General features: G+C 43.9%; 3 protein-coding genes and 1 non-coding gene across 6 annotated transcripts in view; 3 read left to right on the top strand and 1 right to left on the bottom strand.

Annotated features, from left to right (window-relative positions):
• Window positions 1-2,901: 2,901 nt before the first annotated feature.
• On the bottom strand, window positions 2,902-7,605 carry CUNH11orf1 (chromosome unknown C11orf1 homolog). Of its 3 annotated transcripts, none has more exons than XM_030887692.2 (5): window positions 7,346-7,435; window positions 6,128-6,256; window positions 5,162-5,392; window positions 3,763-3,829; window positions 2,902-3,532 (listed from the first exon to the last, which is right to left on the bottom strand). In XM_030887692.2, exons 2-5 carry the CDS (start codon window positions 6,221-6,223, stop codon window positions 3,357-3,359), a joined length of 570 nt encoding a protein of 189 aa, XP_030743552.2. In that variant the 5' UTR covers window positions 6,224-6,256; window positions 7,346-7,435; the 3' UTR covers window positions 2,902-3,356. The 3 variants fall into 3 exon arrangements, with proteins under 3 accessions (XP_030743552.2, XP_045153709.1, XP_045153710.1); XM_045297774.1 differs by having other exon boundaries at window positions 6,128-6,406; window positions 7,346-7,390; XM_045297775.1 differs by lacking the exon at window positions 6,128-6,256 and having other exon boundaries at window positions 7,346-7,605.
• LOC115872281 lies at window positions 4,389-4,474 on the top strand. The gene has a single exon (XR_004047783.1). It is a non-coding gene; the product is annotated as a small nucleolar RNA SNORD86 (small nucleolar RNA).
• A 193-nt stretch (window positions 7,606-7,798) lies between the features above and the next one.
• FDXACB1 (ferredoxin-fold anticodon binding domain containing 1) lies at window positions 7,799-14,675 on the top strand. Its single transcript, XM_004708974.2, has 5 exons — window positions 7,799-7,973; window positions 8,205-8,361; window positions 10,207-10,410; window positions 10,702-10,860; window positions 11,398-14,675. Exons 1-5 carry the CDS (start codon window positions 7,799-7,801, stop codon window positions 12,575-12,577), a joined length of 1,875 nt encoding a protein of 624 aa, XP_004709031.1. The 3' UTR covers window positions 12,578-14,675.
• A 6,439-nt stretch (window positions 14,676-21,114) lies between these two features.
• The window catches only part of ALG9 (ALG9 alpha-1,2-mannosyltransferase), a 94,062-nt gene continuing 93,725 nt past the window's right edge, over window positions 21,115-21,451 (top strand). The window contains exon 1 of the mRNA XM_045297742.1: window positions 21,115-21,449. Coding sequence (XP_045153677.1) covers window positions 21,115-21,449 — 335 coding nt within the window. The remainder of the gene's footprint in view (window positions 21,450-21,451) is intronic.

Here is a 21,451-nt window from a genome sequence, read left to right as displayed (position 1 = left end):
ATAAAACTCTCTTATACATGAGTTGCTGTGGATTTGTTTCTCTAAAGTACCGAGACTAATACAATGATGATATCATTTGATACAGAAAAGGCATTTGGCAAAATCCAACACCCACGCCTGATAAATGCATTTAACAAACAGGAATACAAGGAAGATTCCTCAACATAACAAAGGCACCCGCTAAACTGAAAGCAGTCCCTTGAGAACAGGAAGCAGATAAGGATGCCTCCTATCACCTTCTCTTCACTGTTGTGCTGGAAATCTTACCCAGAGCTATTAGACAACAAAAAGAAAGCAAAACATCCAAATTGGCAAATTAAAAATAAAATGTTCTATTTGCAGATGATATGAAGCTAAACATAGAAAATCCCAATAACTTAACCAGAAAATTGTTGGAAATAATTGAAAGATTTTCCAACATGGTAGGTTGGTTACAAGATAAATGTACAAATATCCAATGGATTTCTGTTACTGACAAAGAAAGCTATGGAACAAAAAAAGTCACCCAAAAGTTTAAATACTTAGGAATAAATGTAAGTAGAGGAATAAAATATTTGTACAAAGAAAACTATAAAATACTACTACAAGAAAACAAGAGAGACCTATAAATGGAAGAATGTTCCTTCTCTATGGATAAGAAAACTTACCATTGTGAAAACGTTGGTACTACCCAAAGCATGCTATAAATACAATTCAATTCTGATTCAGATCTCAGCCTTATTCCTTAAAGAAATGGAAAAACCAACCAGCAACTTTATATGGAAAGGAAAGAGGCCCAGGATAAGCAAAGCACTACTAAAGAAGAACAAAATAAAAGGCCTCTCACTTCTGGATCTCGAAACCTACTACACAATCACATAGTCAAAACAACCTGGTACTGGTACAATGATATGGACATCAATGAAACAGAATAGAGAACTCCAAAATCAATTCATCTACCTATAGAAAAATAATTTTTACAAACAGCTGATATACATTAAATGAGATTAAGGTAGACTTTTCAACAAATGGTGCTGGTAAAATTAATTTCCATCTGCAGAAAAAATGAAACAGGAACTATACCTCAAAATGGATTAAAGGCCTAAATGCAAACCCTAAACTATAAAGCTCATCAATGAGAATATAGGGACAAACAAGATCTGCAAAAACATAACATAAACACACTAACAAACAATGAAATACACAAACAAATAGAAGACAAAATAGGGGTCTGGACCCTTCTACAAATCAGCCCTGTGTGCACATCAAAAGAGTAAACAGAACACACAAACTGGGAAAGATTTGGGGCAATGATACATCAGACAATGGATTAATCTCTAAAATCCATAGAAAATTTCAACACCTCTACAAGAAAAGACAACTGGTCAAAAAGACAATTAAAAATGGTCAGAATACAAGAATGAAGAACATGTTCTAAAATTGATTGTGGTGATGACTGTACAACTTTCTCCATATGGCTGAACTGCTGAATTGTATGATATGTGAATTATATGCCAATAAAACTGTTAAGAAAATGGGCAGAGGTTATGAACAGACAGCTCACCAAAGAAGACATTTAGACAGCCAAAAGACATGAGGAAATGTTCGTGATCACTAGCCATTCGAGAGATGTAAATCAAAATAATGATGAGATATACCACCTCACCTTGGCATTTATAGTAAAGTTAAAATAAAAACAAAAAACAAAAAATCACAATTGCTGGAGAGCTTGTGGAGAGATTGGTGGCACTGTCAAATAGTACAACCACTGTGGAAAGAAGTATGGTACCTTCTGGGAGTAGAAATACCATATGACCCAGCAATCGCATTACTTGGTACATACCTTAAAGAAATAAAAAATACAGCACAAGCAGATAGAAGCAGGCCTATGTTCATTGCAGCACTAGTCACAACAGCAAGAAGGTGGAAACAACCCAAGTGCCATCAGTGGAATACTGGATAAACTTTGGTCACTATTAAGCATCGTTAAAGACTAATGATGAAACTATAAAACACCCCATCGCATAGACGGATTTGGAGGACATTAACTTCACTTCTGAGTGAAGTTAATCATAAAATGACGGAGTATGAGACCACTATTTTATATATATATATATATATTTAAGAAAAGATAAAGTTTTTCATACTCAAAGAAACAGACTTTGATGGCTTCTAGGGGTGGAGGGGAAGGGAAATAACAGGCTAGAGGGTAGACAGGAGTTAACTTGGATTAAGGGAAGATAATATTCTACAACAGATGTACAGAAATGAAAAACAACAGGGGTGGTGGGACAGAGTAAGCCACTGGGAGATTTGATAAATTAAGTCCCGTGTTTAACCAAAGAGGGCAATAACCCCTTTGGGGAGTGCTGGAATTTTCCAGGGTGGGCTGCAAAAGCAGAAACCTACACTGTATCCTGGATTATGGGCTATTGTACAAAGTTTATAATTTCCAAGGAGGTTGTTGAGTAATTTTTTTATTTTCCTGAAAAGGGGGCAGCAGACGAAATAAGTTTGGGAGCCCATGAATTGAGTTGTTGAATACAAAAAAATGATTATAAGATATGCAAGTCCCCACCTAATTCACAATAAGAAGTTAAAATAAAAAGACAGTTAAGTAAAATTGGTTACAAATGATGGAAACTGAATTATGGTACATGGGAGTTTATTACACTATTTTGTCTACTTTTATGTCCTTAGAATGATAAAAATAGTCCCTTTCTTATCTTGGTACTGGAGAAGGACTGTTTAGGAAACGACGAGGCATGCTTGCGGATTCCAGCTCGGGGCGGCCCGTGTGCATCAGTCCTATTGTGCTCTGCAGGCTTTTCTTTTTAGAATAGATAGGCTTTTTTTTTTCTTTTTCAATTTATTGAGAAGGTTCCATAAGGTTTTCAATATATAATTTTTTGTAAGGAAACCACTAGGACATTCTTCTGAAGTGCCTGTGTGTGGACTTGGAAGTTTCAACCTATCAGTTAATAACCGAGCAAAAGAACTTGGTGTCACAGACCAAGTACACAATGTGCCCGTGGCTTGTTCTCCAGAAAGCGGCTAGTTAAACAGAACTTACCTAATAGTGACTGCTGCTGTCTTTTTATTTACTGATGAAGGCAGACAAGAACAGTGGTTGTAGATTTCAGAGGACTCATTCTTTCTAGATCCTCCTGCACAACCCCTGATAGAGAACTGAGAGTAAATCAACTAAAATTTAACATTTAAACCTTTGTTACAACAATAAACGGGGGCAGAGAAGAGTTTCTGAATATTTTATTCAGAAAGCCAGATTGTATCCCTACAAGCTAAGGTCTTAGTTGTGCTTAGAACCTGCTCCTTTCTACACTCTATTCTGGAGAAACAAAACTTCCCTTTCTTTCTTACAATCGTGGACCGTGAAATTGGTCATTACTAGGATCCCATACACACTCAAGATGATGCGTGAGTTGAGGTTTTGAATAGCTATTCATGTGCGTGGACTTTCCTGTGCATTTGTATTGGGGAGGATCCAGTTCCGGTTGATGTCCTGGGAACCAGTGCGGCTCTTGGTTAAATCCTGATGGGAACGAGAAGGAATGAGACGTGGAATTAGTCAATGACAAGGAGCTTCAGTAACGGATATCACTCATTTCTGTGGGAGTAGGGAGTGAAAACTGCCAAAACTGAAAAAGAAGTTTCTCATTCATTCATTCATTCCTTTGACATACTTTTCATTGAACTGCTTCTATGTTTCTAGCACTAAGATAGGTCTTGAGAGTATAAAGTGTAAAAGAATAGTCCACCTACTCTGGGTTGAAAGAGGCATCTTGTCGTTATAGCTTGTGTCATATATTGTTTCGAAATAGTGTCCAAACTGAAAAGAAAAAATAATAGATTAAGTATCTAGTAGTATTGCTAATTAAGAATATAAAGGACATCATGACACAGTTCTAATGGAATCTGTCATATTTTAGATGGATTAGATGTCTGTCTGTCAGTAATCTGGACCTTTTGTATTTCTGTGTGTATAGAAGATATTTAAGAGCAGGACTCAGGTAAATAACAGGCCTGGATAAGAAAAGACTGAGGGAGAAGCTACCCTGGGCCATAAGTTATGTCTTTGTAGATAAAAAAGATGAGGTCTAAAGAGAAGCAAGAGAAAGAGTATTACCCATTCCGTTAGATGATATTGGGAACTTCAAAAAGTTTGTGGAAAATATTCATAATTGTTTAATTCCATTTTCTGGGAACTTTTTGAAGTCCCCTACTATAATATTCAACTGAATAGTAAAGAGGGGTAGGTATTCCAGCTAAAGAGTGCTCCCCTCCTCCAATGACTTCAGCAACTTGAGAGCCTGAGAGATTGCAATATTAGATTCCTGTCTCTAGAGTGGTTAGTAGACTTGCTTTTGCTACGAGATAAAATGAGAGATTGCCACAGTGATGGCTGACCAGGGCCCCTGACCCATACAGGCTTCTGCTGTGGGAGTGATGGGCCAGCCCTGGTGTCTGAGTGATTCCCAGGGCCTAGCAAAAGGGACCAAACTTCCAGAGCCCTGAAGACCAGGGGAAGCACCCCTAAATACAGACTCATTTTCCACTCCACCTTCACTGGCCGAGTTGCTGCCAAGAACAAAGGCCGCATCTCCGGATATCTGGCAAACAAATGCAGTATTGCCTCTGGGATCGACTGTTCCTCGGAGGTGTCCACAGTGTATTTGGGGAAAAGCTTTGAGAGCAAGTCGAGGGGCGGCTCTCCTTCTACGAGACTGGGGAGGCCCCTCGGAAGAATCTGGATGCGAGAAAGGAGGCAATGGTTCTGGCGGAGGGGGCTGCTGTGGAGATGACTAGGAAGCTGGGGGAGCGGGAGAAGAAACGCTTGAAAAAGGAAAAGAAGCGACTGGCTGCACTTGCCTTTGGGTCTCAGGAAAGCAGCCCTGCTCCTGAGCAGTGTGAGGTCGGCAGCCAGGAGACCAACGGGGAAAGGCCCCAAAAGAAGAACAAGCCGAGGGCCCAGGAGGCTCCACGGGAAACTGGATCGAAGACCCAGCTATCTCTGCTCTCCCCAAACCCAAGAAAAAGAGATCTAAGGAGGAGATGGTCAGCAGGGATCCAGAAGGGACCCCTCCCCAAGAGGAAGACACTGAAATCTCTCCCCATGCATGACATCCTCAAAAGGCAGCAAGTGGTGGTAGTAGTTGATTACCTGGGAAGGCAGGGGTTTTGGCTGCACAATATTCTTTAGGTCATATCTTTCCTGGTTCCAGTTGCCCATCAGAGTACGGATTGAATAGGAATTCTCATTAGTGGTGCATCTCCATCCATACTGGAAAAACTTGGACACATCATTCCAATCTGTCCACACTTCACCATGGCCATCAGCATTAATGATGCTGCCACAGTGTGGGTTTGTGAGGAAACACACCAGGGCCTGTCTCTGAGAAAAGGCAAGAAAAAGAAGCTTACTGAACAAACAAGAGAGCTGAAAGGGCCTCCCTTTCCCATCCTCTGCTCTATATTCCATGGAAGCCATAATCACACTTTCCTAATGATCAAGGGTTTCCTTGAAAGTGACTTGTTGTGGCTCTGGATCATGAACACTTTAACCTATCCTCTCAATCAGTAGTAGACAGCTGTGTAGGTAAAATGGTCCCCTTGAGAAGACATAAGAAAGCCTTTTTACCTCCCAAACCACATGGAGAACAAGCTAAATGTTCATGGGATTTTGAGATGTAAGGATTTAGGGACTGAGAGTATTGTTGTAGCCTGAGAATAAAGAGAAACAAAGGTGTATTATTATACAACACAACTGCTATTTCCTTCCTTCTAGCTCAAACACCACTTTCTCTATGATACCTACTCTGAAGTTTTCTCTCCGTTTACTTGACAAGGAACTTTGCCTTCCCATCATTGACTATATTTAGAACTTTCTGCTAGAATTCTCCAAATACATGCATTATTTGCTCTATTGAACTACAGACTCACTAAGGGCAGGATCTGTGTTTTACTATTGCAACCACGCCCTCTGCCTGTTCCAAAACAATCATGTTTTGTACATATGAGATGATCAATGTCCAAATTTCAGATTTTTCTTTTTTTCACAGTAAAATATCAAAAGCCTACTGGGGCAGGGGGAAGGGTCTGGTTCCCTGGCTTAGGATCAAGGTGGTACCTGCCCTGAAGAGAAATAAGATGTTGAGTAGCTTGTGCAGGTTGAAGGTTTCCTAGGAGAGTGAGTGAGATCCGTGTCCAGCTGTTCCATGTTCATCAAGAAGTGTCGCTAAACCTGGTTTATCTAGTTCTTCAGGCAAAGAAATAATATAGGTCACCCAGGTTCCCTGTGGCCATTATTGGGGAGCCACAATCCACGTGTCTTTCCACAGGCAGGGACAAAGCCAATACCACAGTTTTAAAGGATGGCATCCCTGGTAACTGCTCTGATGCCACCTGCCTTTGTGAAGATAGATGTGCTGATGTCACCAAGCAGCATGATGACTAAAGCAGAGCTGTCCCACAAAGTACACCAGGCTTAGTACTCAGACTGGAGATCTAGCCCACACAGTCTCAAGGCTATCCGTCACCATCCGTTCCACTGGCCAAACCAGAAACCTGGGGCTTCTCTTTAACTCTGACTTTTTCATCAGCTTCCTCTATCCATTAAATCACTAGGCCAGTATGATTCTTAAATTGGTTCAGTACCTTCCATCCCCACTGCCAAGTTCCCCCTTCAGATCACTATTGGCCCATTCCTGATTGGCACAGCAGCCGCATTAGCTGGTGTCTTGGTCATTAGCTTTATTCTGCCACAGTCGTTTCCTTAAGGGGAAGCTGAAGTTTTAAAAAGGAATCATAACTGGCACCCTACCATTTAAAGTCTCAGTGGCTGTCCATTGTTCTGAGAATATGTTCAAGGTTTTTATAATGGTTTAGCAGACTCTTTGTAATCTCACCACTCCCGAACTCCTGTCTTGTCTGTTTACCACTCTCCCAGCAAAGCTGTTTCACAAAGACTTTTGTCTCTTCGATATATATTTAATTTCATACATAGCTCCTCCTCCTGACCCACATAAGGTGCCTTCTCTCCCCCTTAGCTTTCAACTCAGGTTCACTTCATCCAGGTAAACTTTCCACTTCAACATAAAACTTGATAAGGTCCCCCTTTCTACCGTAGCACCTTGACTTATTTCGCATAATTTATCCTACTATGTCAGAATTGCTTCTTTTGCTGCATGATCCTTCACTAAAACTAGATTCAGTGAAATTATAGGTTGAATTGCGTTCATCCAAGATCCTCAGCGTGGCCTCGTATTTCCCCAAAGTTCCTTACAGTGGCCGAGCGGATAAGCGCTCAGTATTTCTTGGATGAATAGAACGAAGGCGACAGAAGCACCTGGGGAAGTTGCGGGGTGCAGACAGAGCGAGACAGAGCCATTTCGGACAAGACGAACGCTGTTACAGAACCTTCTAGGACAGGAACAAGCCGGGAACGACAGACCGACTCCCCCTTCGCAAGGGCCACGCCCCATTTCTTCCCCTCGGGCGCTCGTGATTGCTTGTGACCTCATGCATGTGTAACGGATCGCTCGGCGCCGTCCCTGGGCTCAGAGCCAATTTGGCTCTGAGGTACTGAGGAAGTGCGGGGACAGGAGCGTGAGATGCCTCTCTTTTGCGCTCCTGGTTATTGTTACTCGTGAGATTCGTAACAAGTTCTTTCCGCAAACCAGGCGCTTTGCGTGCGTCATCGAACGGCGACGAGCCAAGAGGAGGCGGGCAGAGGCCGGCGAAGGAAGTGACGCAAGAAAGGAGCGCCACGGGGGACCGGAGCGCGGAGCTCGCGGGAGGCATGGCCCCTCAGCGCCTCCTGTTGGTTGGGGAGGGGAATTTCTCCTTCGCCGCCGCTCTGAGCAAGACTCGGGATCCGAGCACCGTTCGTTTCATCGCCACCTGCATCCAGAGCCCCGCCGCCGGGGCCCACGATCCCGTGGCCGCGGAGAATCTGCAGCGCCTCCGCGAGCGAGGTAGCGACCCCGGCCCCTTTGACGAAGCCCCACGCGGTTCCGGCCGCCTTCCACATGGGCAAGGGTGGGCGCATGCTCGTGGTCCTCCTATGGATCCTGACAGAAAGACTGACTGCCGTGTGCCTAGACCGGGGCTGGTGTGTGTGGTTCGGGTTAGGAAGATTTTGTTCTGGTATCAGGTCTTAGGACATCCTTCTGTCTTATCGTGCTCCTCCACGTTCTCATCGCCAGGTGCAGAGGTACGTTTTGGCGTGGACTGCACCCAGCTGGCTGACGCCTTTGAACTGCACGACAGGGAGTTCGACCGAATTTATTTCAATTTCCCCCACTGTGGACGCAAAGCCGGAGTGGCAAAGAATAGGGAACTACTCGCCAAGTTTTTCCAGAGGTGAGGAAAAAGAGAGCCCTCAAACGTATAATGTATTAAAAATGCTAGCCACGTTGTTACCGCATGTAAACATTGTAACTAGTGAAATAAGGCAGACCTATTAAAGTCATTCTCATAGGTTTAAAGAGCCCTGGTGGGCACCATGGGCTAATCGTTGGGCTGCTAACCCCAAGGTCTGATGGACGAAGCCGAGATTCTCTGCGCCCTTAAGGATTTACTCTCTTGGGCAGTGGTTCTCAACCTTCCTAATGCCGTGACCCTTTAATACAGTTCCTCATATTGAGGTGACCATAACATTATTTTCGTTGCTACTTCATAACTAATTTTGCTACTGTTATGAATTGGGCGACCCCACAGGTCGAGAACCGGTCACTATAGGTCATAATCAACTCAATGGCAGAGTATGATAGGTTTAGAGACAACACAGAGAACCCACAATCAAGTTGGCAAGCAGACATATACATATTATCCTCAATGCTAAATAAAAGTACTGATTATGAGCTCTTGAGCATGTAAAGGGAGACCCACTAGGAAAGGCACTCCGTTGTAATGACTAAGAGCATGGATTTAGGAACCAAACAAACACTCCAGATTTGAATCTCAGCCTCACCATTCACGCGTGGATTTTAGGCCAATTTCCTTAATCCTTCCACGTTTTGGTTTCCTCCACTGCGAAGTGGAGTTGTTACCCAGAGGGATCAGTCCCTGGAGAAGGACATCATGCTGCGGCAAGTGGAGGGCTAGTGAAAAGGGAAGATCCTCAACCAAATGGATTGACAATGGGGCTGTAATCATGGGCCCAAGCCCAGTAGCAGTTGTGAGGGGGCAGCCAGACCAGGCAGTATTCAACTCTCGTGTTTTAGGGTCACTGCAAGGTGGAACCAATTCATACAGCACCTGGCAACAACAATCTTATAAAATTATTGTAGACATGAAACAATCCTTTCTCCCGTTGTTACAGCAAAAAGAGTGATTCTTTTGGAGATCACTGGGTTATAGCTGTAAAGAAACTAAACAGAGACAATATTTTACACTAGTATTTGAAGCATACTGTTTTAATATGAGGGGAGCAAAATGAACATTCAAATGGGGAAGACAATGTAACAAGCCGTGAATCTTGTATAGGATTTTTGCGGACACTGACATTCCTATCACATATAAAAACAACACAAATCTAAAGCTGAACAACCCAAAGGTCAGCCTCTAGCATTGTTGAACATTGATTTTACCTTCTTATTTACTTACACCTTTTCTTTGTATGTTTGAAATCCAATGGAAAAAAAACCCAACCAAACCAAACAAGCTCTGTGCCATTGAGTCAATTCTAACCCATAGCAACCCTCTATGGCAGCGGTTCTCAACCTGTGGGTCGTGACCCCTTTGGCGGTCAAATAACCCTTTCACAGGGGTCGTCCAAGTCATAACAGTAGCAAAATGACAGTTATGAAGTAACAACGAAAATAATTTTATGGTTGGGGGTGGTCACCACCACATGAGGACCTGTAGGAAAGGGTCGAGGCATTAGGGAGGTTGAGAACCACTGCTCTATGGGTTTCCAAGGGTGGACATCTTTACGGCAACAGAAAGCCTCTTCTTTTTCCCATCAATCAGCTGGTGGTTTCAAGCTTCACACCTTGTGGTTAGCAGTCCAATGTGTAACCCACTACACCACCAGGGCACCTTCTGAAATCAAATAGACCACGGTAAATATGTGTAGTTGGATTTTAATTATTTGAAGTCTAGACTTTGTAGCCAAACTATGTGTATGCTGCTAATTCCTATGTAATTTCTACCTGCTTTTCACAAATGATTGGGGTTTCTCTTCTGTCCCTCACCACCCCCTAGTTGCACAGAGGTGCTTGCAGAGGCAGGAGAAGTACACGTGGCACTATGCAGAGGACAAGGTGGGACTCCTGCTGACAAGCCCAGGAGAGAATGGCACAACAGTTGGCAAGTGACTGCCATGGCAGCTCTGGGCGGGCTGATTTTAAGTGGTGTGCACCCTTTCAGCTGTGAGGCTGTGCCAGGGTACAAGTGCACTGGATATAGGTAAGTAGGTGCATAGGCCCAACCCCTTCTCTTTCATCTCTGTCACGAATGATTAAACATCAAAACTCTTTATCTGTCCACATTGGCAAAAAAAACCCTTTTCTCCTGCCGATTTTTTGAAGGTGATTTAGCAGCACCACTGAGGTCTACCCACAAGATGCCATTAACACCCCTGCTGTACAGTTGTGACAACCCCAAACTCCTACTGCCAATTTCTTGATTCATTCTCCAGACATACTTGCTTTCTTTAGTACTTCACAGGCTTTGTACTTGATGTGTGTATTTTACCAGGAGTCAAGATAAGACTTTTCATGTTGAAGGTGCTTTGAACCATATCTTCACCCGGAGCTTGCCCTTTGAATGTCTCCAACCCAGAATCATCAGAATCAGACTGGGTGACCACCGGTTTTCATTTCCAGAACCAGAAGCCCTTGTAGGAAAGTTGAACAGGTAACCTGTTATTTGATTGGAAGTAGAACCCCTGGCAAGCTCTATCTTGATTGGATTGAATGACTCAGGGGCCCTGGGGGTGCTGTGGGTTAGGCGTTGGACTGCTAACCGCAAGGCCAGTGGTTCAAACTCAGTAGCTGCTCCTTGGGAGAAAGCTGCTCCCATCCAGATTTGCAGTCTCGGAAACCCTACATAGGGTCACGATGCGTCAGAATTGATTGGTGGCCGTGAGTTTGTTTCCTAGTACATAGTGAATAGATGCTACAAACGGTTGATGCTGGTGCTGGGAATGCGTTTTGGTCTGGTCTTCTCAAGCCTCTTTAGAATGAGAACCTACCCTTTTTGGGTGTGTGGCACAGTTGCTGTCAGAATTCTAAAACACATGATCTATCTTTTAATGGTAGATGATTTGTTTCCTTCTAGAATCAACTTAGGAATAATTCTTTTCTTTACAGCTATTTGTGTTTTTAATTCTAGCTATGCCATAATTGTTTATTATTTTAAGGGTTTTTTTTTGGTGTGTGTGTGTTTAAACAGGGGTCTTCTGGAAGCACCTTCATGTCATCCTATCAAAACCATAAATGAGAAACTCATTGCTGAATTGAGCAAAGCTTTCCCTGTAAAAAGGCTGAAGTGTCCCATCCCTTTGCTGCCACCAGAAGGCACCAGTGCTCTCACTTTCTGGAAAAGTGATGGTTTCTCAGCTGCTTTTTGGGTCAATCTCCTAGAGGACCACTCACATGCTGAGCCCCTGACTGATGGGATGACAGAGCACTTGGAGGACCTTCTATTGTCATTTGCTGAACGTAGCCTTCCCAGGGATCCTGAGCGAGGTAAGGAAGGGACTCGTGGAAGAATCTATGGTCAAGCCAAGGGCTGCCTTAGACCTTCTCTCCTAGTTCATGTTCCAGCTGCCATCCAAGCCCCAGACTTTCTCCCAGGTTCTCTGCATATCCTCAGCGGACCCGTCTTTAGGAAATGCCTCCTTCTGCCTTTCAGGATGCCAGCCTTTCATGAGACTTTACTAATCCTTGGGCTTAATCAAACTCAGAAGGATGGCTCTCTTCAGTCACTGCTTGATCACCTGAAGTGTATTCTAGATGGCCTGCTGACGCAGACATTGCCGCAAGGCTCTGCGTTGGGCAGCTCAGTGGAATTTCTCCTTCAACCAAATGAAGAAGATTATCTGATTAGTGTGAAGTCTCATCATTTGGCTCCAGATGGTGCCGAGAATCTGATTATTGGGTCCGTCACCACATCTGCTACCAGCATCATACGCAAAGACCAAGGCATTGTGTTGGTGTCTATGAACTTGGACCTACTAGCCATGCTGGTCTGGAGTATCTTTGACTGGAGAATGTTGTGGTCCTTTGATAACCGTTTCCTGAAGAACTTTGTCCCTGGGAAAATAGAACCCTTCAAAAGCCATTCCCTGTATCCGCCATGCTATGTGCACGATATTAGTTTTTGGTTAGATGAGCAGAAGGGCTTTGATGAACTGGAGTTCCATACTGTGGCCCGAGAGGTGTCCCAGGACACTGTCATCTCCATACAGCTCCTTAGTCGTTTTCAGCATCCAGAGACTGAACAGATCAGCCTGTGCTACAGATTGACCTACCAGACTTGTGACAAGGCCCTCACACAACAGCAAGCAGCATCAATGCAGTCCCAACTGAGGGAAAAAATTCAACAACGGTTACATGTGACACCTCGGTAGTGTAGTGTATTGATTTCTACAGTGTGATACTTCTTGGGTGTGGTTGTGGATGAAAGAGACTAATCTTCAACCAAAGTCCTTTCTGGATTATTTTTAGTTGAGTTTTTTTTTTATACCATTTTATTGTGTTTTAGGTCAAAACTTGCATAGTCACTTAGTTTCCTATTCAATGATTTATACACACCTCAAACTTTTAAGACCCCAAACACCAAACAAGGTATGCTGGGCCAGTTGATCTAGCAGTCACCTGAGGCTATGCTACTTAGCCTTCAAGTCCACTAACTCAGATCTGTGAGAGTTTTGGATATGACTAAAGTCGCCATTACTTCTATTATGTTCTATGATGATATGGATATACAAGGGGGCTTCAAGAAGTATGTCAAAAGTGGAATTAAAAGATAACAGATTTTCCCCAGAACACTTTTTGAAGCCCCCTGTAGATGCAGCATATACAAAGGCCCACAACTATAGCTATATATATATACAACAACTACTGCAAACCGATGCAACCACTTGAAACATTGTAGCGGGTATTATCATTGCAGAATCATGTTTGAGGAGGCTTCCAAAAGAGGATGGGAAAATCTCATCCTCTTTTAATCCCATTTCCCCACAAACTTTTTGAAGCCCCTCCACCTGCTATCGCATTCACCGTAGTTGCCCTTTATCCTTATATACCTCTCTGTGCCTCCGTGTACCTGGTCATGTCGTGCTGACTTCCCATTTTGTGAATTGCCTTTCTCCTCACAAGAATTAACATGGGCCTACGATCTGGTCGAGGAGCTGGTGATGCAGTGGTCACAGCTCTTGGCTGCGAGCCCCACAGGGGAAGCCGTCACCGTCTGCTCCCAGAAAGCTTCACCGACTGGAAAACCCTAGGAGGCAGCTCTACATTCTTCCGGAGGGCCACTGTGCGTCCGGTTTGACTCCAAGATAATGGTAGTGGATTTCATCTGGTTTTCCCCTCTCTTAGGTGGTCCTCCTTCGCGTCGGATCCTCGGTGACCACAACGTTGCTTTCTGTGTATAAGCCGATTGACTTCTTAAAATTAAAGTGATATATAATATTTGCCCTTTTGTGATGAACTCACTTCACTTAGCACAGCGTCCTCCAGACTCATTCATCTTGTGTTTCATGGACTCATTACTATTGACTGTCGTATCGTATGCCATCATTATGTACGTGCCACACTTTGTTTATCCATTCATCTGCTGGTGGACATGTAACTGATTTCTATCTTTTTGTTCATGTGGATGCTGCAGTGAACATGGGTATACCTATGTCTATTGGTGCCGTTGCTCTTATTTCTCTAGTGTGCACACAGTACGTAAAACCAGCAGGATTAGGGTTCCAGTCCATCCACGCACAGGTTTTTATTCCAATGTGCTTAATTAAACATGTCTCTGCAATTAGTGGATGGCTGCAGAAAGTTTTTCAGTAATACACTTGTCTTTGTCTTATAGGGAACCTTCAGAAGAAAGGTCCAATCAAACTTTCTGAGGATAACTGCTGGCCAGTTAAATTCAAGGTAGAGAGGTCAGGTTAGAAGGCTATGGTGACTGGTTTTTGGGGGATTCCAAAGGGCTAATCTTGATAGATTTCCTCAAAGGAAACAGGATGATCAAGGCTTAGTATGGAGACATTTGCTGCAAATATATCCACAAATGTGGAGCATACAGGATGCAAAGTTATGAAAGATTCTTACACATAATCAAACACCTTAAGGGAATGAGTTGCAGGCCTGGGGGCTCAGGACTACAATAGGGTGGGGGGTGAACTGACCAAAGTTAACTGGCATAATGTAGTCCACAAAGACTGCTCTACAGCCTACCTGGTTTTGCCATAATGCTCAACATCCCTATTAAGTAAGGAGTAACTTGGATCTTAAAAGCTCCTGAGCAGCCCTCTAAGGTGCAACTATCCACCTCTCCCTATCTGGAGGGAAAAAAGTGAAAAAATCAAAGATGTATGGAAACAATTAGTCCAATGAAATAATGGTCAGGGGAACATCAATCATGGGTCCTAGATAGAGTGAGAGAAAAGTTCAAAATCAGATAGAGACTAGTGGAACTCCTAAGACTATGGCCCTTATAACGACATCCCCTTATGGAAGGGTCTTGGTGAGGAGATGAGCCAGTCAGGATGAAGTGTAGCAATGATGAAACATACAACTTTCATCTAGTTCTTAAATGCTTCCTCCCCCCAACTATCATGATCCCAATTCTACCTTACAATTCTGGCTAGACCAGAGGATGTACACTGGTACAGATAGGAATTGGAAACACAAGGAATCCAGGGTTGATCTTTTCGGGACCAGTGCTGAGAGTGGCGATACCGGGAGGGTGGAAGAAGGGTGGGGTAGAAAGGAGCCGATTACAGGGATCTACATATAACCTCCTCCCTGGGGGACGGACAACAGAAAAGTGGGTGAAGGGAGACATCGTACAGTGTAAGGTATGACAATAATAATAATTTATAAATTATCAAGGGTTCATGAGAGAGGGGGGAGCAGGAAGGGAGGGGGGAAGATGAGGAGCTGATGCCAGGGGCTTAAGTGGAGAGGAAATGTTTTGAGAATGATGAGGGCAACGAATGTACAATGTGCTTTACACAATTGATATATGTATGGATTGTGATAAGAGTTGTATGAGCCCCCAATAAAAAGATTTAAAAACACAAAAACTATGGCCCTTAGTCATCCTTCAATTTGGGAAATGAACTCACTCACACAGCTCAATTTTTAACCAAAAGAACATTAAAAGGGAACAAAACTTTAGTCTCTCGAGGTGCTGAAATGGCGATTTTAATGTGTTTATTGAAAATTACAGAATTCTTTGGGGGAAAGAGTAGAGAGACGAACGTATTGCTGTTAGAAGTACATAGAACCAGAATGAGGATATGTTGAGAAATTATGGCTTCATATTTTGATACATTTGTTTGATAGTGTTTTCTATGATTTCAAAGAAATACCTCTTGTCTTAGACTGGGTTCTCTAGAAGCAAATATAAATTCATGTGAAATTGTCTCACAGTGGTAGAAGCAGGTGAGTCCAAGCCCAGGCAGGTTCCAAGTCCGTGGGTCAGATGGTAAGCTAGAGATGGTAAGCTGACTGGAAAACTGTGGGGGCTGGGCTGATGAACCCAAGACTGGCAGGAGGACCATGGGCTGGCAGCTGGAGAGGTGGTTAGGTCCAAGGTCAGTAGGTCAGGCTGTAGAGTCCAATGAATCCAAAGTCGGCAGGTCAGATGGCAGGTGTCTGATGACTCTCAGGAGTGGCAGGCAGTATGGAAGGCCATTGGGACCAGTCTGAAGAACCAGAGGTTGATGAGCCAGATGCAGAATCTAGACCTAGAAAAATGGAAAGCAAGACATTTCACAGCATATTTATATTGCAAGGATGCCACACCCTTGAGGAAACTATGTTTTAATTATGTTTAATTAGGGCTGCAACCTCAGTGAAGGTGTTGCATGCCACCCTAATCTTATTCTATTATGGAGGCTTACACCTGACTGGCTTTGATTACATTGTGTTAGGTCATGAGGGATTACTAGGTGTTAACTTCCAAACCACTGAGAATTCTGGTCTAGTCAGGTTGACACAAAACCTTCATTATCACACATGTCCTTGAATACTAGTAGTGGGATTGCTGGGTCATATGCTACTATCATTTCTAGCTTTTTGAGAAAGCATCATACCATTGTCTATAGTGGTTGTACAATTTACAATTCCAATAGCAATCTCACTGTTTTCTAATCTCCCCTCAGCCTTACTAGAAGTTGTTATTTTTTGGTTTTGTTCAGTGCCATTTTTGCAATGGTGAGATGGTCTCTCATGGGAGTTTTGATTTGCATCTCTAATGACTAATGATCACAAGCTTTGTGTGTGTGTGTGTGTGTGTGTGTGTGTGTAATTGTTGGCCACCTGATTATCCTCTTTATGAAGTTGTTGTTCATATCTTTTGCCCATTTTTTATCGGCTTGTTTGTATTTTTGTTGTTCATCTTTTAAAGTTTTCTCTATAATCTAGAGATTAGTCCCTTGTAAGATAAATAATTTTGAAAAAGATATTCTCAGTCTGAAAATTATCTTTTTAATCTTTGGATAAAGTCTTTTGATGAGCGAACATATTTAACTTTTAGGAAGTTTTGGTTTAAGCCCTTTGCTGTGGCTGTTGCCATTGCTGGCTGACTCTAAAGTAACTCTATCACTTAAACTTGTAGACTGTAATGTGACGGGTCCCACGTAGTATCTCCAAATACAAGCAAGTAAAATAAAACAGCATCTTGTACTTTAGTTGTGCTATTGCTGAAGAGGAAGTAGAATTTGGGTGTCTTATCACATAGATTTTTTTGCATATATTGGCCATACTGTCAATACCTCTTACATTAACTCTGTGGATCATTTTACTAAATCAAATGACCAGAGTGGTTTTTTTGAGTCAAACAGACCAACATTTATTAGCTTAGGTACATTGTAAGTGCTCTATAATTAGTGTTGGTATTATTATTTTTAATCTCATCATTGTTATTTTGTGGCTGACTTGTTATTTAAAATCATGGGCTTGTTATTTAAAATCATGAACTAAATACATGTCAAATTTAGGATTCACACTTGAATCCATCTAAATTTTTTTGTCTTTGTAAAGTTTTTTATTTTGGGCAATAACGAGCATGAAATCAGCTCCTTCATGCTTCGTAGTGCCACTAGCTGAGCCAGCCAGCTTGGCCGCCCTCCCCAAGGTCAGGGGACCCAGCACTTGGGCTCGCTTACTCCCGGGGGTGCCCACTCCCCAGAGTAGGTGCTGGGCAGAGTGGACTGCAGGGCCCTCTTGGTAGGGAGCCTCCTGCGACAGCTCCAATAGTGGTTATTTACAAGGCCCAGTTCTGCAAATCAGAACCCTAAGGTACTTAAAAACAGAGCACCACACACCTCTCAATCCAGGCTTTGCTGTGGGTAGAAAGATAGCCCTTCTGCACGGTCCTCCATAGATGCCAGCACTGGAACAAGGATTGCTTGAATAGCATGTCAGCAGACGCCTCAGCACCATGTGGGGAGGAGGGCAGGTCTGGGTTCTGAGGGCTTCTGTCTGGCCTTGGTGGGTGGGTGGGGGCAGTGCCCACCTGATATTGAGAAGGGCAGCAGGGGCCCTCTCCACAGCAGGCCCAGCTCAGCCTGGCCTGGGCGGGAGAGACAGCCTTCCTCTGCTTGGCTGAAGAACCCAGCACTCCTACTTCCAGGGTGTCTGAGACTAGCAGACAGGAAAGAGCCTACGCTGACATGGCCGTTTTAAAACCAGACTCACCTGAGATGTCAACTAGATGTCTCCTCTGTGTCACACTCCCAAGTGCCAGGCTGCTGAGTGGCACCGTGGAAGGCAGGACCCTTCCAGTGCCTCGCTGGGCCCAGAGGAGCAGGATGGCCACCTGCTGTCCGGGCCTTGGGCTGCTTAGGGAAGGCCCTTGGAGTTCATCTAGTTTTAAAGCCAAGTTTCTTTCTGCTACTTACTTCTCCTTGCCTAGTCTTTTTAACGTCTTAACTGTGATGAACTCTAGGCTTTGCACCCCTCAATTTAGGAACCTTCTGCTATATACATCTCTAAGGGACACTGGGAGATAGGTGTAGCCCAGGGCTCTGCTACCATGAAGTGATGTATACTCTGGTTGACTAACAGTTAGGGTCTACAGGTTGGAATTAAATTGGAAACGCTGTGAAGGAAATGACTTTGTCTTATTCATTTTTGTGTTTGGAGAAAGCACGTGGGATGGTAAGAGTGGAAGCAAAGAGATAAACTAGGAGGTTATTACAGGAAGACATGATAGTGACCTGGACCACAGTAGTGAAAAGTTGTTGGATTGGGAGTGGCTGACTAATTAAACATATAGGCACAAGGGAGTGCTGTTGGGTGAAAGAAAGAGGAGTTAGGTAGGACTTTTTTGTTTTTTTAACTAAACAGGGCTTACATTTTTTAATTTAGCCCCTGAGAAAACGGAAGTGTCAGTGACTGTAATGGGGAAACCGGCATAAGTGTAAGTCTGGGAGTAGGTACGGAGTCCAGGAGTCTCTTATGGACTGTTTAACTCTGTACAGAGTCTATAAGCTAATTGAGAGCAGGTGATACGATTTGTACTTTTCTTCCATCCTGAACAATCTCTGATACACGGATGAGTGGGGTCTTAAAACAAGAGTGGGGAAGGATTGTCGGGCAAGGGGCGTGCATTGCAGGCAGAGGGCCCATAGGGCCTACAGAGCAGAGAGGCAGGATCACTTGGGGCACTCTTCAAAGCGTCATCTAGCTAATTGGAATGTCAAGTGTGTACAGCAAAGTTGCTGTTGTCAGATGCCATCAAGTTGGTTCCAACTCACAGCGACACTGTGTACAACAGAACAAAACACTGCCCAGGTGTGGCCATCCTCACAGGAATTGCTATGTGTGAGCCCATTGTTGCAGCCACTTTAGTTTATCTTGTCAGTTTATCTTGATGTGAATCTTCCTTTTTTCCACAGACTCTCTATTTTACCAAAGGAGCTCTCGTGGTATAGTGGATTGCACATTGGGCTGCTAACTGCCAGGTCAGCAGCTCAAACCTACCAGTGGCTTGAAAACAGACTGATAGCTTCAGAAACCACAGGGCAGTTCTATTCTATTCTCTAGGGCAGTGGTTCGCAACCTTCCTAACGCTGACACCCTTTAATACAGTTCCTCCTGTGTGGTGACCCCCCCAATCATAAAATTATTTTTGTTGCTACTTCATAACTGTAATTTTGCTACTGTTATAAATTGGGCGACCCCTGTGAAAGGGTCACGACCCACAGGTTGAGAACCACTGCTCTGGGCTCACTATGAGTCAAAATGGACTCCATGGCACAGAGTATACTGTACCAAGCATGCTGTTCTTCTATAAAAACTGGGCCCTGCTGATAACCTATCCAAAGTACATGAGACAAAGCCTCACCATTCTGGCTGTACTTCTCACTTCCAGGGAGCATTCTGGCTGTACTTCTTCCAGGGTAGATTGTTGTTGTTGCTCTTTTAGCAGTCCGTGGTATATTTCATATTTTCCACCAACACCAGAATCCAAAGGCATTACTTTTTCGTTGGTCTTCCTTACTCACTGTCCAGTTTCACATGCATATGAGGAGATGGAAAATACCACGTCCTGGGTCAGGCACATTTAACTTCTCAAACGGATAGATTTGCTTTTCACATTTTAAAGGGGTCTTTTGCAGCCGATTTACTAGATGCAATGCCATTTGACGTCTTGACTGCTGCTTCCATCGGTATGAATTGTGGGTCCAAGTAGAATGAAATCCTTGACAACTTCATCATTTTTCCCCGTTTATCATGATACTGCTTGTTGGTCCGTTGCGAGGCCGTTTGTTTCTTTATGTTGAGGTGTCTTCCAAATAGAAGGTCCTAACTCTTTGTCATCAACAAAGTAGTAGAGATGTTGGCCGTGAGTCGGTTGTGGCTCACTTGGACAACAGAATGAAACATTAGTTTATTAAAGGGCCTGCATGCCAGAACAAGGAGTTTGTGCTTTATTTGCCAGAAAAAAAAATGTGATTTTTATTAAGGAGGTAGCACAAAAGCATCGTGCACTGGGAAATGTTGCATAGGATGCTCTGTAGAGGCAGGGAGGGTCCGTGTTGCAGTGAAATGAAGAGGGAGAAGAGGGATGGCTGGATGGATGAGCTGTGGTTAAGTCTCAACTGGATGATTCACACTTGGATACAGGGATTGAGTGATATGGTCAATCTCCATTTTCAATACATGGGGAATAATTTTTTTGGGGGTATGAAATCATAAACCTTCTAAGGCCCTATCAAGCTCAGCATCCCTATAAACTTGCTTTTTAGTTACTGCTACAGAACCTCACATGGTGTGGTAGAAATTGTGTTTGGGAAGCGGCGGTGGGAGGATGGGGGGTGAGTATCCCATCATCACAGGTGTGATATCATCAACTTAACCTGTGTGAAAATCTAAGCAAGCTACTTCGTGTTAAGAGTGAAGCAGACCTGGTTGGAATATGTCTCCACCATTTACTAGCTATGTCCGTCTCCTGGGGCCTCAGTTTCCTTATGGATCAAATAAGGTGGCTGAGAGTCTCACATTTAAAGAAGATACATTGTGCAAAATGCCAACTACCATGCTGCAGTTGCAACGACAGTAGGTGTTGTTGTCTGGTTGACTCTGCTCCACAGAACACAACTGTCCTCCATCTCGCTTTTCTTCTCATTCTAGAATCAACCGGCCTTTGCCCTTTCACCTTCTGAAGAGCAATCAATGACCAAACCACAGAAAGGGGCTGGTTGGTGTTCAAGTGAGCTTTAAGGGACCCCGTCTTTTGATATGAAGCAGGGTCATGCTCTTTAATGGAGTCCCTCACTAGTGAGTTGCTCAATTGCTTTCTGTTGTCTTTTAAATTGATTAGCTGAAGGACAGTTTTTGTAGTGGAGGCGGGAAAATGAAGGAACAGAAAGTTTGAGAAAGGGAGGACTGACCAGAGGTACAAGCATGTGAGAAGCGGCTAGCTACGATGGCGAAAGTAACGTCCAAAGTTCCACTCCTTCTTTGCTTGGGCTCTGCCCCCATTGACCCCGTAACGCAATCCATTCGCCTGGTCTGCGCATGTCAAGGTCTTTTGTCCCTCGGCGGACACCGTCGCCAGCCAAAGCCATGTCTTCGCGCTCGCCGGCTTCGTAGGGCGCAGACTTCTTCCATGTCGCCCTCGCTGGCCATGGCGAGCCGACGGTCCAGGCAGCGCCCGAAGGGGAGCGGGGCCAGCGGCGGGGACACGGCCGGCTCGAGCGCGGACAAGCTGCGGGGCGTGCTGTGCGGCCGCGAGGCGGGCGGCGCGGAGCACCGGGCCGAGT

Source organism: Echinops telfairi, unplaced genomic scaffold (genome assembly GCF_000313985.2).
Source record: "Echinops telfairi isolate 266 unplaced genomic scaffold, ASM31398v2 ScPeMD7_7421;HRSCAF=8459, whole genome shotgun sequence".
Classification (NCBI taxonomy): domain Eukaryota; kingdom Metazoa; phylum Chordata; class Mammalia; order Afrosoricida; family Tenrecidae; genus Echinops; species Echinops telfairi.
Note: the sequence above shows the minus strand (reverse complement) of the source record. Positions and strands in the feature narration are given on the sequence as shown.